This window comes from Sphaerodactylus townsendi, linkage group LG06 (assembly GCF_021028975.2).
Source record: "Sphaerodactylus townsendi isolate TG3544 linkage group LG06, MPM_Stown_v2.3, whole genome shotgun sequence".
Taxonomy (NCBI): domain Eukaryota; kingdom Metazoa; phylum Chordata; class Lepidosauria; order Squamata; family Sphaerodactylidae; genus Sphaerodactylus; species Sphaerodactylus townsendi.
This window is the reverse complement of record NC_059430.1, coordinates 23,159,135-23,177,853: the sequence shown is the minus strand read 5'-3', so window position 1 is coordinate 23,177,853 and position 18,719 is coordinate 23,159,135. Positions and strand designations below refer to the sequence as shown.

Here is an 18,719-nt window from a genome sequence, read left to right as displayed (position 1 = left end):
TGTTGGGATGGCACCCAGCCACCTATCCAGATACAGTGTTGACCTGGAATACTCTCGTGGGAAGCAAGAATTCAAAACGCAGAAACTCCAGCTGCCCCTTCCTTTTGTCAGGAAATCCCTTCACATGTGAATGCCGGCACCCTTTGTGTTACCCTGACATGGGCACACCCACACCATCTTGGGGAGTGGGAGCCTGTCAGTGGTGTAGGTGGGGAGGAGAGCTGCCTGTGCATGCCTTAACCTGTTTCCCGTGTCAACACAGCTCATTTCTGGGCCCACTGATTGCCATGTGTTGTGGCAAGTCCCTCCCTGGGGGGTTGCTATCATGGGGGTCTGGGGGTCGTTTTTCCCCTTGGATTTTAGATTGTTCCCTGGCCTTCTCCACATTCAGGGGCGGGTTTGGATTGTAACTGGGAGCTCAACTGCCCTCTCTTTCCCTGTTCCTCTGTCCCCTAATGGATGGCAGCCGTCCAATCCATTAGGGTTCCTGCCTCTCCCCCTTTACGCCTTCTTCTGCCCCAGTGTTCTACATTTGCAGACTGGCTTTTTTGCTCTGCCATTCTGGAGCTGGCCATGGCAGCGCAAACAGCTTGGGAGATGGTTCCGCAATGCTATTGCTGTGGCATTCCTGCTGTGAGGCAGCTGCCCCTCCTCAGGATTGCGCTTCCCGTGTCTTGCTCTTCTGCCCTCCCTTCTAATATGGATCACAGTTAACAGTACTTTTAATTACCAAATGCAGGGACATTGGGTAACTCTCCCTCCTCTTATCCTAAACCAGGTTTTAATGCAGTCTTACAGTACTCTAAATCCATTGATTTTAATAGGCTTAGGCTGGACTAACTTAGCAAAGGATTGTACTGTTAGGGTTTAGTTGGTGAAAGAGGGAACAAACTCTGTAGTCAGTTGTTTCTTGAATCATATAAAGAAAAATATTTGCAGTTTCTCCTGGAAGAGCACTCAGTTGTTAAACTGCTCTTTTAATTGTGTTGTTTATTTAAAACATTTACATATTGTATATTTACATACAGTAGACATGAAGAACTTTGATTTCCTAACATTTAATCCTGTTCCATAAATGATGGTGTGATTTATTTGTATTGTTGAAGGGTTTCAAGACCAGACTCCACTGGCTGTTGTGAGTTTTCTGGGCTGTGTGGCTGCGGTCTGGTGATTTTAGCTCCTAATATTTTGCTTTCATCTGTGACTAACATCTTTAGAGGCATCTCACACTAAGGTGTGTTTCTCTCCATTGCAAATGCACTTCACCCACCAGGACTTACACAAATGCAATTGCAAATGAATTTTACCTGGACACTTGCAGATGTGCCTCATCTCCTCTCACCTGAGAGAAGGACAAAACAGATACCTACCACACAATTTACTCCATAATGTGTCACAGAGAGAAACACATGTTACCTTAACGTGCCTCTGAAGATGCCAGCCACAGAGGCAGGCAAAATATTAGGAGCTAAAACTACCAGACCTTGGCCACACAGCCCAGATAACCCATGACAGCCAGATGGCGTGAATTATTGTTCTTTCTTTTCTTTCTGATATAAATATTGGAAAAGTAATAACACTGAACTCATGAAGAAGTTGTGTGTTACTGAATCATTCCATTGGTCTATCAAGGTCAGTAGTGCCTACCTCTGACTGGTCTCTCCATGGTCTTGTGTAGAGATTTTTCATATCACCTAATATCTGTTCTTTTCAACTAGCAATTCTGGGGACCGAACCTGGGACCCCCCTTATCCATGCAGAGCAAATGCGCTACCACTGAGCCACAGCCTGTCTCCTTTGCACCTTTAATTGTCTTTTTCTTTGATTTCCTTTTGCGGTGCTTTTGATTGCTTGTCAGGTGAACCAACATGCCTCCAGACACGTATGAAACAGTTTAATATATTTGATGGGGGTTGCTTGTAAGTCAGGGGTGGGGAATCAATGTAATGGTGAAAACGTGGGAGAACGAAGCTTGAAAGACAATTTACTGTTTTTCAAAAGCAGAGCTACTAATGCTTGATACTAGGGACGTTTGTCCCTACTTGCTGCCTGCACCCTAGCTGTGCTTTTCTTTGGTGAGGTGGATATTCTTTGCCATGTGTGTGTTCCCAGCAGCCACTGCAAAACTCCAAGGGATTTAGGCATGAAGGGGGGAGGGAGAGACATTAAACAAGCTTTTCCCTAATGAGCTGTGACGCCAGCTAGAGATGGGGAGAAAAAGCTATGTCTTTTCTCTCTTGCCCGGTCCTCTGAATCTACGGAACTGCCTGTCTTCAGCTTGCACCCCCTCCCATTGGTCCAGCACACAGGCACGCTGCTGATTTGCTGCCCCTTCTGCATCCTTTTTGCTCTGTCCCCAAAGCATTTTGGCAAGGTTCAGATTTCTGTGCTCACAGCTCAGTGCTCAAGGAGAAAAGAGGAAAAACAAAGGACGGAGAGGGATGTGAAGGGAAACCACTTACTGCTTTACTGCTTTATCCCAAGACTGAGCACTGCTCAGCAGACTTGGAATCCTGTTTATTCTTCCTTTCTTTCTTTTTTGTCAGCTAGTTTCTTAGAAGTAACATTTGTTGTCTTTTAAAAAAATCATCTGCAGAAGCACACATTCTGGCTACTCTCTCCCGTTGGCCTCCGTTAGAACTGGAACCATTATTTTTCTAGCATCCCCCCCCCCTCCCGAGGCTTTTAACAATGCAGGTTGGTCTGTCAAAGGCATTCTCATTCTCCAATTGTTTGTAGTAGTCGCATACGTGTAGGTTTGGTCCTCAGGCTTTTGCAAAAGGATGGTCACTTTTAAACATTTATTTTATTAAATTTGCTAACCCGCTCTTTCCAGCTAGACGGCTGGGCTCAGAGCGGTTTACACAGCATTGCCTGGTGAAAGTGGAAGAAAGCCAATTTAACTATATGTGTGACCTGGGACTCCATGGAACCACACCCAGACTTTTGATGGAAGAGGCAGGTGTTAAAGACATCCAATCTCATTTTGGCAGCTAGAGATTCGCCCTGCCCTGCCCCGTAATCCCAGCCACAAGATCTCCGTCTTCAATGGACTCAACTTCAGCCTGCTCTTTTCCAACCATTATACTGTGGCCTCCAGACAGACACCTGGCCAAAGTAACAAGGGTGGTGGCCGGCTGGCCCTCCATCAGCAGAAAAAGGTGGGTGTCATCAGCATACTGGTGACAACCTAGCCCAAAGCTTCAAAGCATCACATGTAGACATTAAATAACAGTGAGAAGAGGATTGCCCCTCCCCCCTCGCCATCTTCTTTCTAAACTGGCCATTGGCGGGTGCAACTTTACAAAAAGGCGAGTTTTGCTAATAGCCATCCTTAGCATGTTCCATGTTTCCCAGGGCAGGGCATACTGTTTTTTACAAAAGTGGTGCTTAAATAAGGGTCTCTGACAGCATCAAAGAATCTGCAGTATTTTAAACTGCAGTCATATGTACACAGCCTGCATGACTACACTTAGTAATGGAGTATAGTAATCATTGAATACCAGTGGTTGCGGGGGGGGGGGGGGCGGGGGAGGTATAGAAGTTTTGGTTTCTGTTTCCTGCTGGTAGACTTTATCTGATTGGCTAGTGAATGAAGCAGGATGCTAGATTGGATTCGCCATTGTTCTGATTCAGCCGGGCTTCTCCCATATTTCACTGATGTTCATATTGGTTGATGTTAATACTGATTGGTTCTTGAAATATATAGATTAGCTAGCATTAGACTGGAATCAGAGAGATCCACATTCAACTCCCCACTTATCCATGAAACTCACTAGATGACCCTGGACCAATAGCACACTCTTGAGTGTAAGCTCAAGGCTGTGGAAAAAGTAAAACAAAGTGAGAATCATTAAGCTGCCCTAAATATATGTAACAGATTGACAGAGAAAATAAGCAATAAGATAGACCAGGTTGAACCCTGACTCATTTAAGAGGTATACTTAAAACTATGCTTCAAATACCTCTGGCAGCTTGTCCTGACCCTGTCAACACACAGTGGTAGAAACATAAAAAGAAGCAGTAGCGTCAACTGCTGGGTCAACAGGTAGCTTGGGGAGAGAATTTCAGTCAGTATTATAACTGCCACCACCCCAGTCTCCCTGATGCTGTTGGGAGGAAGAACAAATTGTAGAGGAACAAACCACAGATTGCTGGGACTGAGAGAGAAACAAACCTCTGACTGTCTGCATCTAGGCTGAGTACCTTGCTCAAGGCTGTTCAGTAATTTTGCATCACCTACACAATTTACTATGTGAGCTAAATCAGAATAAATTTTGCATTGGGAAATGCATGGCAATGAAACCCAGTGTCTGGCTGCAGGAAATCAGTCAGCTCCTTCTCTGATTTGCGATCTGAAATCGCAGATTTCAGCAATGCCTGTGTTTTGCAATCATAAGAGCGAAAAACTTGTTCTCTTTTTTTTAATGGAAGGATGCAGTTTTGAGGAACCTGTATTGTGCTATGAGCACCATGTTCTACAGATTTTCTGTGCTTACAGAGAATCGTGATAATACATCCTGTTCAAAGTTTACTCGTGATTCCTTGAAGTGAATTCCGACAGTAGAATATACCAAAAAAGAAAGAAAACAGTTTGAACTGCAGAAAAATATTAAAAATTATCGACGCTTCCCTCCCCACCCCTTGCCTCCCCATGGTTGGTCGCAAACTAGAAGTTCCATAGTGTGTTTAATTTGAGTTGGGATGCCAAATGTGAATTCCATCTCAACCATTATCTTAACTCAGTGAGTTTGGACAAAGCATAGCATCAGTTTGTGTAAAGCAAGACAGAGAATTTCACTCTTTTGTTTTGACAATGGATAAAATACAGATTATAATGCAATGTGTACGCTGGGAATGAATCCTAGTGATATTTATTCTGCTCTCACTGTGGCAGAAGGAACTTTGGGAATCTGGAGAAATTAATTCATTTGTTTCTTTTATCAGGAACTTGAAGCAGCTCTGTATAGTGATGATGTCGATTTCATCAGCGATCTGATTGCCTGTCTTCTCCAGGGCTGCTATCAGCGCAGTGACATTACGTGAGTAGTCTCATTCCATAGCTTCAATGCTTTTAGAAATAGTTCTTTTTAAAAGGCTCAGGTTCTTTTCCACAGTTTCTGTGTACTTCTGAAAAGGCAGGTGTCGAACCCTGAGAGTTGTCTTTAAGTGTCAGGTGAACACTACCAAGCATTCTGTGGAGTTCTTTTAAAAGTTCTGTTAGTCTTTAGAATGCTGTTTCCTTAAAGGACATACTCTGGTAAGTCATCACTGGAATATTTATGAGATTTTGGTACTCTTCCAGTAGTGGCACGTGGTTAGTTGTGGGTTGCCCTTTGACTATATACTGCTGAACGTGCATTTTCTGTGTGGTGAATTCAGAAAGGTAGTACAGGAACCGTGTGCAGGTCCTATTGACATGAACTCTAGCATTTGAAGTAATATAATGCTGCATTTTATTTTAAAACTGCAACTGCATTGACGCCTGTCTATAGCTTGCGAGTCTTGAGTTACTCCTTCCCTCTGTATCCCTTGTTAGCTGCCTGGACTGTTGATATGCAAGCTGATAGTTCTTAATGAATTATAAAAAACATTGTAATTATGAATATTTCACTATATTCATATAAGTATTGTAGAACACTGTTAAATATTCTAATATAGTATTCTGACCGGCTTAGAAAACATATATTGTGGCCAGTGGCATACCAGGGCTAAATTGCACTCAGAGGCATGACAGCCTCACCACGCGCCCCCTCAGCTCTCCGCCCCCCCCACCCCACTTACAGGAACTAGGGAGCCAGCAGGGAGGGTGGGGCTCAGAAGGGCACTGTGGCGCAGGGCCTGGGGACGGCTGGCTGGGGGGCGGGACTCGGCTGCGGGCAGCTCGGCTATGGGCAGCTCGGGAGGGTGCCACAGCAGTAGGCCAGCTCCTGCCCTCCCTGGAGTGTGGGGAGCTTGCCTGTGGCCACAGCAAACAGCTCATCCAGCAAGCGGCACCCAGGCATGGGGGGAGCTGCCAGGCGCCAGCCAGGTTTATGAGCTGTGGGAAAGGCCAGGCACAGGGACCTGGATGGTGCCTGGCGCCCCTCCCCACATGATGAAATGGCATGCGCCCAGGGACATGAGATACCCCATGTCCCAATTAGCTGTACGCAGTGGTGGGATTCAGCAGGTTCACACCACTTCGGCAGAACCAGTTGTTAAAATGGCGCTTTTAAACAACCAGTTAAATTATTTGAATCCCACCACTGGTGGTACGCCACTGATTGTGGCTCTGGGAGGGTCAGGGTTTGATGAATTTAGCTGTTATGTTTCTTGCAGTACATTTTGCTGGTAGTCCACTTGCATTCAGAAAGGAACAGTACATGTTTAATTGTTATGTAATGTTCCACAACACATGATCAGAGCATATATACAAAATGGCATTAATAAAAACTGGTCATGGGTATTCAACTTGGTCATGTGGTTTAGAAAATGAAGCTAGCAGCCCATTAAATCAGAGATGTTCCCTATTATTCCAATGCAGCACCTAACGTTTCCGTTATCATCTGTTTCTGGTCAAATATTTGTTGGTAATTCTCATCCCAGGAAGATCAAGGGTGTACATTCTAAGGCATACTCCACTTTGAATGGCAGTTTCTGGCTGAAATGGGGAATATAAAAGGAGTTTTATCAAGAAGGTTGTGCCTTAGACTTTATACCAAGGAAATGCAAAAACTCTCATCAGCATACCAGGCTGAGAAAAATACTTAACTATACTTACTGTCCTTGCCATAAATACTACCTGTTCACCTGAGGATGGTTTCATTTTTATGTAGCAATTTACATCTACAACATGTGCCTCATTATCTATTTAGATTTTCTTGCACAGCATGTAAACATTGTTGACTGGGCTGTGGAGCTGCCTGGCTATTGTTTTCTGTATTCTGCATGATTAAAGTACTTTGCTAATTATAATGTACTCCAAAGTAATTTTGGAAATTGAAGCCTAGCTGAGAAGCATTCTGGTGAACAATTTAAATGTACTTTAGGTTAATTCGCCTATTTGTCTCAGAACGAAAACATGTATGAGGACTGCTGCTACACTGCGAATCCTTGGGGATTTTTTGTTTTAAATGTTCTTTGTGTTTAGAAAAATGAACCCGATTGAAACTGCCTTTTTGATAAGAATACCTCAAGGCAGCTCAGAAGCGCTTGAAGCACTTTGATAAGATTACTTCATTGTGTGCTCTTTCAAATGTTCAGTATCTAACAGTCGCTTCTTAAAAATACTTGAGTACTCCATCCCTTAACTTCTCATAAATACCCCTTGATTGTTTGGCTTCCATCCCATTTCATTTAATGCATGTGAGAAAGTTCCATGCTAGTTTTTGGGACAAAGAAGAAAGGAAACTGGTAAGACAGTTCAAACTATCAGGAATGTGTGGCAAGACCGTTCAAACTGTCAGGAATTTCTTTGACTACTGTGTCCTTTGCATAGCAGTAGTATCCCAGTTGAGACTTCAGAGAGTGCTGACTGAGAGGTTTGCTCTAACACACCAGTGGAAATATTAGGTGGATGGGGGAGTCTTTAGAGTTGCCATTTTTGGCTGACCAGAATGAAGCAAAAAAGTTGGATTGGTCCCTGTGGATATCAGTACTTATGCCATGGTAATGTTTTGCATATTTATAGATGTCATTCTGTAAGCCATGAATCTTTTACCTGAATATTTATATCTCACAACAATAATGTATGAGGTCCTTTTTCTTCATGTACTACCCATAGCCGCATTCCAGGCTATCATCTTGAGATGGATTAGAGGTATGAAATTATGAAGCAAAATAAGGCCTCTGCAGCAAAAGTTTCCTTTCTTGGATAGAAGGGCATTCTTGAACTTCTTGAACCAGAGATGCCAAACTTGCCTGGCTGAACTTCTGTGAGGAGGACGTGGTAACAACATGAACAGAGCAATTTGGCCCATGAACATTTAAATTCTTTACTTAGGACATATCACAAGTGAGTAAATAGCAATCACTCAAGGAAGGTTCAGATAGGAACTGCAGTACCATTTTAGAAAACTGTACTGCTATAAAATCTTTCCTGTTATTTTTGTACTATACTATATATATAGTATATATAGTATAGTATATATAGAATTTTATGCTATAAAATCTTTCCTGTTAGTGTTGTTCAACAATGGAAACTGCTTATTGGTAGAAAAAATGTCTTACCAAAAAAACCACCCCCTTTTCCTTTCTAGTTTTTTAGATGTCTAGATCTGTTTCTCCTTGTACAATATTTCAGCTTAAATCTTTCTACAAAACTAAGAGGAACTTTGCTCGCAATCTTTCAGTGTTGTTTTGTGTTACTTTGCTTTGTAGATTTGTTGAGCATGCATCCAACTAATTCCAAGGAATTGTTTGGGTAATCTTGCAAAGTTATTATTGGTATCTGGCCAACTGGAACAAAGAATAAGCTTGAAGCGTGGCATTATAACTATTAATTGCTAAGGACACTGTATCTAAGCTGAATTTGGCGCAAGGATGTCAATATGGCTAAGCAGGAAGACTGTTGTCTGTTGTCAGTTATTTTATGCTGTGGTGCAAGAAGTAGTCCAAGGTAATCCAGCCCTTTCCAAATGTGTGTTTTGGCGATGAACTCACTGTTTATCCTTTCCCATTCTCCTCCTTTTTGGGTAGCAATTGGCCTGTTTCAGCTGTCATCTGTAGGTTAAGTGGCTGTGTTTGCTTCTGTCAAGCTCATACATGTGTCTGCGATGTGATCTGTTATTAGATTAGACGGCCCCCATCGGCTCTCTGTTCCCCAGCTTCCCTAGGGATTTTGCTCTGCTCCAGTGCTGTTCCAATTCTATCTATGGGAGTTCTGTGGGAGTCTTTGCATCAATGGCTCACTTCCTTGGCTGCGAGCTTTTCGTTATATAGGTCTGTTTGAGAGGAAGCAGGTTGGGGATATTCTAAATGTGCATCTTACACTATGCACTTAATTGTTTTTGTTTGAACCAGTTAATCCTTTTTCTCCCTAAGAACTGCTGCTTATGAAATAGTTTTGTATTCATATATTTGCACATGCCTTGTGTCAGCTATGAAGTGTGTTTGTCCATATAAATCCTTCAACACACCCATGAGCAATGCCTGTGAAAGCATCAGGGTGGATATTTTCCCTGATGGTGATGTGTAAAGAGGGCATAAACCAACCTGTGGTATGCATTTTTGTTCAAGATACTTTATTTCTGAATCCACAGTTAGTGCAACCGTTAGAACATAAATGTCCTAATTCTCTTCCCCTGCATCATATTTTTGTGTTCTTGACAACAACTTCTTCTCTGGGGAAATTCTTTTCATCCAGTTTATGGGTGTGAACTGGGGAGTGAGTGAGTACAGAATGTGAATCTTGGTACACTCTCGGATATTGACGTGAACTCCCTATTCCTCTTATGCCTCTTCCTGACAAGGTAGCCATTTATTCTCCTGTCCTGAGATTACTGACCCACTATTTAAGTTGGGTATTAGAATGATATATAAATATAGAAGAACTCTTCTGGCTCCAAAGAGATCTCCTCCTGTTTCGGCACCTTGTTTCCAACAGTGGCATAAAAGCAGGGCATAAAAACAAAAGTTCTCCCCTGTATATTCCCTGTATTGTCTTCTCAGAGGAACAATCTTTCTAAACAAGAAAATTCTGTTTAGCTGTCATGCTTAATAGCTGCTGATAGACATGGAGGATGGCTCTAAGAAAGTTAGGCACGGAACCTATTTTAACATGCAGTTAAAGGGTTGATTAGAAAGGCACAAGGCTGTGGAAACAGCATGGTGTATGCCTCCTGTTTCTTTTCTGCAGAGACTAATACATTGCTTGATTTAGCTCCTTCACAGACCAACAGCTTGAAGCTATGTTGCAAGGTTTCCCCCTTGGACTTCCTTCCCCCACTAAAGATAAGCAAAGAGCTCCATTGTGGCTGTCTGAGGTCAGATCTGCAGCTGTAACTCAGATTAGGTTGACCTTAATCAGAAACAAGCCCTTTTTTGACAAGTCATGATAGATTGATTGCTGTAGGGGAGAGAACATTAGCCATCCCTTAGGTTTTCCCCCTTCTCTCCTCCCAATGCAGCCCTTGCCTCTCCTGACCCTGCTAATGATGTCTGAATGAGGTCATTCAAACACACATTAGACTCCTCCCCATAGTCATAATTTCTTTTTAGACAAGTTGCATTTGTGAAAAAATATCGCCAAGTAGTTCCAGCTTTCATGACCTTGATCATCACTAGAAAAATGCTCCTTGTTGCTGCAAAGAGATACCCTTCATGCATCTTACTCATCTATCTGCAAAGGAACCCTCCTTGACCTATGATTGCCCTATTCCGGTCTAGCAGAAACTATATAAATTGCCCTTCCTATGAAATAAGGTTTTTATTAAAGTTGACTAACCCTCAGTGGATTATGAGAAGGGGTTGTGACTCAGTGGCAGAGTATCCACGCACCATTCAGAAGGTCCCAGGTTTAATCCCAGGCATCTCCAGTTAAAAGGTTCAGGAAGTAGGTGATGTGAAGGCCTGTAGAACAGCTCCCTAGACAAGACCGACCTTGATAGACCAGTGGTCTGTTTCAATATAAGAAGGCTTCGTATCTTTCAATTTAGTGTGGACAGGAGCTGTACATTCATGTTCTGTTCTTCTCTTGCATTGCAAATGACACATAGTGCAGGAAGGATGATGTCAAAAGAGGAAAATAAAGTGAACAGATGTACCCACTCATTTTGTAAAATGATCAAACAGAAATTTAAATTTTTTTTGTAACATTGCCTGAATGATTGTGCTGTCCCAAGTAGCTGAAGACTTAACAAACACATTTATGAGCCAGGTGCCCAGCTGCAGCGCCACAGCCGGCCGCCATTCCCAAAGAGCCTTCATGGTGGTGCAAGGACCCTCTATAGGCCACAATGGACTTATGCTAGCCAAAAGACTGGCTTAAGTCCTAACTGCAGCCTGCCAGTATTGCACCAGCAAAGACCAGGAAGGAGCCAGCGTTAGTGTTAGGCCTCAAACTTTAAGCCAATAAACAAACTCTATATAATTGATCAGTAGCGTTTATTAAGAAGTGTCAGAGCACCAAAGCTTGGCAAAGCCAGTTCTGACCAACCTTGCCTTTGCCACCCCCTTTGTCCCCGTTGTCAGTCCCTCTTCCTGTTTTCTCAAGAAGCAGTGAAAAGGAGTATATGGAGCCAAGGTGCCCCAAGATCAGTGACAGATAGTGATTGAAAGTCACCTGGCTTCCTGCCCACTTGAGATAATGGAAACAGCACTGTTTCTCATGGGACCAGTGTGTCAGGGGAAAACCTAGTTATCCACAAAGCATGTGAAGCCATAAAGGAGCCATCAAGGAGCAAATGCCCCAGGTGGCAGTGGTTCTTTATAGTAGTCTGTTTACATATATCTTTAAGCAGCATTTGATTTGTAGCGTTAATCAGTTACAGTGAGGTAGGAATGCATCTCTATCACCTAGATACAATCTCCCTGACAGTTAGCCCCTGACCCACGCCTGCTATGTTGCCGGTGGGCCTGGGGCACTAGTGCAGCATTCAGTACCATGTTCCAGCACCGGTGGAGGAGGGGACCGGCTGCTCCTGCACGCCAGCAGAATCAACTCTCCACTGGGGTAAGTGCTCTGAGGAGGGCAAATCCCACAGGCATTTTTGCACACATGCCCATCCGAATGGGGCCCTAAATTGGTAAGCAGTATGCTCATGTTAAATCGGCAGTTCTCCACCCAGTGTTCATAAGTTCCAGAATGGGGAATATTTACTTATTTATTTAAACAGTTTTCACACCATTTCCCCTGCAGTCCAAGGTATCAGCAGCACCCCTTGTATCTAATTGCAAAGGATTGGCTCCTATGCAGATAGGAAAATTCACAGTGATGTAGGGAGCTTAGGGGAAGCCCTTAGGGGAATTTTTAGAAGAGTCTGACTTTTAAAACAGAGATTAGTTTTTGAGATGAAAAAGCAGATATTGGTGTTTTGCATTGTTGCAACTCAAATAGATACTGTATATACTCGCATATAAGTCAAATTTTTCAGCACATTTTTTGTGCTGAAAAAGCCCCCCTCGACTTATACACGAGTGAGGTGTATTTTAAAAAATATTTTAGGGTTTTTACTTTGACGGCCGCCAGGGGACGCAGTTTTTAGGCTAGTGGTATCAAAATTTCAGGGTATCATCAGGTGACACTCCTGATGATACCAGCCAGGTTTGGTGAAGTTTGGTGCAGGGGTTCAAAAGTTATGGACCCCCAAAGGGGGTGCCCCCATCCTCCATTGTTTCCAATGGGAGCTAATAGTAGATGGGGCTACATTTTGAGGGTCCATAAGTTTGGACCCCGTGAGCCAAACTTCACTAAACCTGGATGGTATCATCAGGATAATCTCTTGCTGATACCAGCCAGATTTGGTGATGTTTGGTTCAGGGGAACCAAAGTTATGGATCTGCAAAGTGGGTGCTCCCATCCCCCATTGTTTCCAATGGAAGCTAATAGTAGATGGGGCTACCCTTTTGAGGGTCCATAACTTTGCACCTCCTGTACCAAACTTCACCAAACCTAGGAGGTATCATCAGGGGGGGTCTCCTAAAGATACTCTGAAATGTTGGTACTGCTAACATAAACATTCCTCCCCTGACAGGCATCCTCAAATTTTTCCCAGATTCTCCCTTTAAATCACACACACACACACACCCCCAGGAGTAGATTTAAAGGGAGAATCAGGGCTTACAGAGCTAGTTTACCGTTTTTCTTTGAAATAAATATTCAAAAACATTTAACCTATGGATGCCTCAATTAATGTAATTTTATTGGTATCTATTTTTATTTTTGAAATTTATCAGTAGCTGCTGCATTTCCCACCCTCGACTTAATACACAAGTCAATAAGTTTTCCCAGTTTTTTGTGGTAAAATTAGGTGCCTCGACTTGTATGCGGGCCAACTTATACACGAGTATATACGGTACTCAATACCTGGTGGTAGGGTGCAAGGGGGGGGTGCAGTTCGAACTGGCAGCAGAGTGGGCTAGCCAGTAGCTAGAAAGAGGAGTGAGAAAATAGGATTTCCCCTCCCACACAACAGATCAGCTAGATGTACACTGGCTACTACAGCAGTTGGGCAGCTGGTAGTTGATGCTGCACAGTGAATGTAGTTTACCATGACTTCTGTCCGGGTTGAGAGCTCTGCTTGGAAAGAAGCAAAAGATGCAAGGACAGTAGTGACAGAGTTGCAACAAACAAGGGTTGATTGAAGAATTGTACAAATGGTGAGCTATAGACCAAGAGGGTGGCACTACCTCTATACCCTTTAAGTTCCTGCTGCTCACCCAGCAGTTCACACATTTTAGAATTTTTCTGTTGGGTAAGATAATGTAACAATTGAGTTGATACTTGTAGAGATCTGTAGTTTAACTGTCTATCGCTTCGCTTACTTCATGGGGCTCTGATCCTGGAATGCAGAAGGTATCATGAGTTTTTGAGCAGCAGTAGCAGCTTTGGAGTGGTTTGTAGTGATCCAGATATGTCATTGTGCTCTATGTCTTCTCCATTTTCAGGTAGATTTACTGTCATGGCATCATGCTGATAACACAGTGATGATATACCAGACTGTATTTAAACATCTCCCTGTTCTGCACAGTGCCTACTTGCCCTTGCATCCCCTTGTGTGGGAAACTGCTAGCAGCTGTCAAGGGAGGGCACATTCTTCAGCCAATGCACATGTTTCCCAGGGCAAGGGGAGACATTTGTAGCAGTTGAAATCCCCCCATTGCTTGCATAGGAAGGTTGTGTTACCCCTGCATCCCCATTTGGAGGACTGGAAGATACTGAAGGAGAGTACTTGTAAGAGTTGTTTAGAAGTTGCTACAACAATGTACATTCTTCACCCTGACTGAAGGCAATTTGCAGAATTATAAAAAAAATTAATAAAGACCATTGTAAGAATAAACAATGCAGTAAAACTAGCTTATGTCATTAGGCAATAGAATTGGATGATGCCATTAGAGCAGATGGAAATTAAAAAATCGGAGGAGGCAAGAGGAAAAGAGAGAACTGCTTAATACCTTCCAGGTGACTTAAGCATCAAACTTCTTCCCAGTGTAAATGCCCTCTTCCACACTTTGATTTTGCCACATGCTTGAGTCAGCTGTGCTGGGAGAAAGAGCAGGGGACAAAGTCACTGGTGAGGTAAGTGCTAGGTTTGTGTCTACTGAACTGCTGGGAAGCATTAACGGAGGTTGCTATGAGTGGACAGTTCATGAGGGTGCTTGGGTGCTTGGACCCACCAGAGAGGGGTTTCTGATTGATTCTGCCTGTCCCTTTGTCTAGTTTGTTTCTGAGTAAGGAGGGCCTGTCTGGGCTCTAACCTCTTCGATTGCTGTGGCTGTTGAGAGGTGGGTGCTGTGAGTCTTTGAATTGTAAAACTTCTCCGCACCAGAGGCAAGAGCTGAAGGGCAAGAGCTGAAGGGCAAGAGCTGAAAGGCTCTTTCCCTGTGGCTCTTAGCCTGGGGATTGGGCCTGGTTTGGCTGAGGTAGGCATTTGGCTGGCTCTGTAAAAATTAAAGGTATTTTTAGGCTGAGGAGGGTGATGGAGGGTGATGATGAATGCTGACAGACCATTTCCAGTCACCTTCAGGGAGTGTGCCATGTTTATTTTCTTCCCTGGGGACAACATGGACTTCACTTGTCAGAAGTGTAGGTTTATAGGGCTTTTATAGGAGACAGTTCAGAGACTGGAGGAAAGGATCATTACTCTTCACGAGATTAAGAAAGGGGAGGATTTCATTAACAGAATCCTTGATACCCTGTATAGGGAAGGAGAGACCAGTAAAATGGACAGCGGCACTACAGCACAATCTCAAAGGCATTAAGCAAGAAGGCAGGGGCTAATGGGAATTGTAGTCCATGAACATCTGGAGTGCCATAGGTTCGCCACCATGGTACTAGGCAGAACATTCATGCCATACCCATTCTGCAGACACCTCCTTGATTCAGTTACCAGGTTTAATTCAAGTTCTGTTTATCACCTACAAAGCCCTTAATGGCTTGCTTTGCAACCATATTCTTGCAGGACCATGTTTCCTGCCTTGCGGTGCCATAACAACTTCCTGATTTGGGAAAAACCTTTTGAAGTCCCAGTGAAAAGGGCAAGCTGGAAGTGAAGTAAATGAAGAAACAGTATGGGGAACACAGCTACTATAATATGAAATGAAACTAATGCATCGGTTAGGTCTCAAACCTTAAGCCAATGAACGGACTCTGTAGTGTTGATCAGTAGTGTTTAATAGGGTTGGTAGATCGCAAAAAAAAATCTGGCCTGGTTCGGGATCGGGCCCAGTGCAGACGTATGAGCTCGGACCCCCTGTGCTCCGAGCCTACCAGGCTTGGATACCTCCAATTTTGCATTAACATCCAAGATTCTTGGATACTTTTTTGTGTGTGTTTTCCTCTTTACCTCTTCTGTCCTCCCCCCTCCACCTTGCATTCAACCCTCCTCTACTCCCCAGCATCCAACAACTCCCCGCCACGAGGCTCTTCTCCCCCCCTTCCTCCATGGTGACCTCCTCCTTTGCAACCAACCTTCAGCCGGGTGCTGGCCGAGCGCAACAGGGCCGCTTCCAAGGCACCCAAGCTCGGCAAGATGGCAGCAGAGCGCAGGAAGAGCGTGAAGACCTTGAGGATGAAGGAGCCCGCCCACCAGCCCAACGAGCAGCGCCAAAGCGCCGCGGCAGCCAGAGGGGACAGCGTCAGCAGCTAGCAGGAAGGGCGCACATGCCAATGGAGCCCATTCCGCCGGCGGCCTCCACAGAGGCTCGCCTAGTGGCACCATGGCTCTCACCGGTGCCCAGGAGAAGGGCACGTCGGGTGCAGCACAGCCCACAGACGCAGCGCATGGCAGCGGCGGCCTCTGAAGGGGAGGAGGGCCGGGTAGAGGAGGCCAGGGGAGCATTGGGATGCTCGGCGCCGGGCAAGCCCCTGCGGGGGCTGCCGCTGCTGTTCGCCATGTCCATGGGCTGTGCTGCGCCCAACGTGCCCTTCTCCTGGAGGCGATCTCGGGCATCCTGGATGGGTGATTTCCAACCTATGCTCAGGGAGGCAGGACTTAATTGATGTCACTTCCTGTGTTGGGTTGGAACCTCCCCTTGATCCCCAGTCTTCTTCCTGCCTACAGCAGGGAGTGCAGCGCTTGTTAGGAGCTCCAAGCCCAAACTATTTTCCTTCGTGTCTTTCTGTCTTGTGAACTGTAAGTTTGTCTACCCCTGTTTAGTCTTCCCAGCCCTTCCCAGCCAGAGCAATTATTTGCTAAATAGGCGGCCAGGCAATGGCTGAGCAGCGCGGCTACGCGCGCTCCTTCTCCCCTCCTCCAGACTCATTTGGGAAAACAGCTGCAGAAGGCACCAGGGCAGCAACCCGTCGGGGTCTGCGAGAGCCCTATGATACAGAGACCTCTCAGGAGGCTCGTGGAGTCCCCCCCAAAGCCGCGTCTGCTGCGACGAAAGGGGGAAAAAAGGGCGCGAAAGCCCCGGCCGACAAGAGAGCGCGCCGGGAGCCTCCTGCAGCCCCAACGATCCAAAGGAGCACCAGCGTTCCACTCAGGGACGTGGCTGGTGAAGCTCCGTTTAGCCCCCGCGCAGAAGGACCGGAGCCGTTTCGCCTTCCTCACATGGCCTCGGCAGAAAGCCGCGAAACGGAGGAGGAGGAAGGGGGCGTGGCCGAATCGCGCGCCATTAGGCAGGGCGCCGAAGCAGCGGGTTCCACAGCCTCGTCTCCAGCCAGGCAAGATCGAGGGGAAATTGGGAGGGAGGGGCTCATTCAGCCCAACGTCACTCCCAACTTGGCTGACCCGTCCTCCTGGGCTCATACCTCCCCAGAGTCCTTAATGGGATTTTTCCGTACAGCCATGAGGGAAGAGATTACTCAGCACGAGAAAAATAAGAAAGCCTCCAAACGCAAAGGCAAAAAGCATTCACACCCTAAAAAGACCCATAGGTCCAGGCATCACTCCAGCTCTTCCTCTAGGTCGCACAGCACCCCACCCCCCACCCCCGCATATAGGGATCCCCTCAACCTCCCTGAGGAGGAGAGTGCTAGCGAGGGGGAGATTGGGGACTCAGACCATTTCTCTGAGACTGAAGAGACTCACGAAGAGCCCAGTGAGCAGTGTGTTAGACTCTTCAAAAAAGAGGACCTTGCACCCCTTATGGCCAAGGCCATCTCAGCCTTGGAGTTGCAGGACCCCGCAGACGCAGAGGACCCCGAGGGCCCCTCCACCTCTAAAAAGACAGTTAAAGGCGTCCCCAAAGGAAAAAAGGGAATCCTCCCTCAGTCTGAGGAGGCTCCTCCTGCATTCCCCCTGCCAGAATTCTTCGAAAGAAGAATCAAGAGAGAGTGGCTTAACTTAGAGGCTAGTAAGAGTTGCCCCTCATTTCTCAAAAGCCTTTACGTGCTCCCCGAGCATATTCACAATAGCATCAAAACTCCCCTTGTCGACGCCCCAGTCGTGGCCCTCCAGTCTGGCGGTCTCGTCACCAAGGATGGGGAAGGCAGCCTAAAGGACGCCACAGATCGCAGAGCTGATGTCTTCCTCAAACGGATCCATGATAGGCTAGCCCTATCCATCAGAGCTCTCGCCCCATCTTCCACCATGGCCAGGGCCACCATTGTGTGGTTACGTCGCCTTCTTCTCATGCTCCCTCCAGAAGCTCAAGGCCTAAGGGAGGGTGTGGAAAGAGTCCTGAAGGCTGTCGCCTACTGGGCAGACTCCACCTTCGACGCCCTAATGCTAACCTCAAGAGCCCTAGCACTTGGCACGGTGGTCAGAAGGCAAGCCTGGTTAAAAGCATGGTCAGCCGACTTCCACTCCAAACAGGTGGTCTCCACTTATGACTACTTCGGCTCCCTCCTCTTCGGAAAGGAACTAGATGCTGTTCTAGTGGAAACCAAGGGCAATAAGAAATCCATGCCGAGATATGTCAGGTCTAATCAGACATCCTCTTCCTTCAAACCTTACACCTTTCGTACGCAGCGCACCCTCGCCAGGGCGCCCAGAGACGGGAAGCGTTGGTTCTCCCAGCAGCAACCACAACAGCAACAACAAACATTTCGCAAACGCAATTCCTTCAACAGTTCCTTTCGTCCCTACAACCGCCAACAGGGCAGAGGAGCCAGACAATTCCAGAACGACAGAACCACCAGATCCTGACTACCATCAGATCCCAGTGGGAGGCCGCCTGCAACGTTTTCACCACCAGTGGACAGGCGAGCACGTGGACCAGTGGACCAAGGAAGTGGTCACTTCCGGGTACCTCCTAGAATTTTCCGCTCTCCCAAAATGCAGATTTCGCACTTACCCTCTCCAATGCAATCCGGACAAACAAAAAAGAACCCAGGAGGCAATCCGTCACCTACTCCGCATTCAAGCAATCGAACCTGTGCCCACCTCAGAACGTTCGTGCGGCGTCTACTCACATTTTTTCACCGTCCCCAAGAGGAACGGCGACTGGCGGGCCATCCTCAATCTCCGCTATGTGAACAGATTCATCCGTTTACGCAGGTTCAAGATGGAAACCCTCAGGTCCATCGTAGAGGCACTCCGTCCAGGCGACTTCCTGACCTCCCTGGACCTCACGGAGGCTTACCTCCATGTTCCCATCAATCCTCTTCACAGAAGATTTCTTCGGTTTGCAGT

General features: G+C 45.9%; 1 protein-coding gene across 3 annotated transcripts in view; it reads left to right on the top strand.

Moving 5' to 3' along the window:
- The window catches only part of LOC125434777 (cat eye syndrome critical region protein 2), a 137,649-nt gene that overhangs the window by 69,761 nt on the left and 49,169 nt on the right, over window positions 1-18,719 (top strand). For all 3 annotated transcript variants that reach the window (XM_048500469.1, XM_048500471.1, XM_048500470.1), the window contains exon 2: window positions 4,948-5,042. In XM_048500469.1, the coding sequence (XP_048356426.1) occupies window positions 4,948-5,042 (95 nt within the window). The remainder of the gene's footprint in view (window positions 1-4,947; window positions 5,043-18,719) is intronic.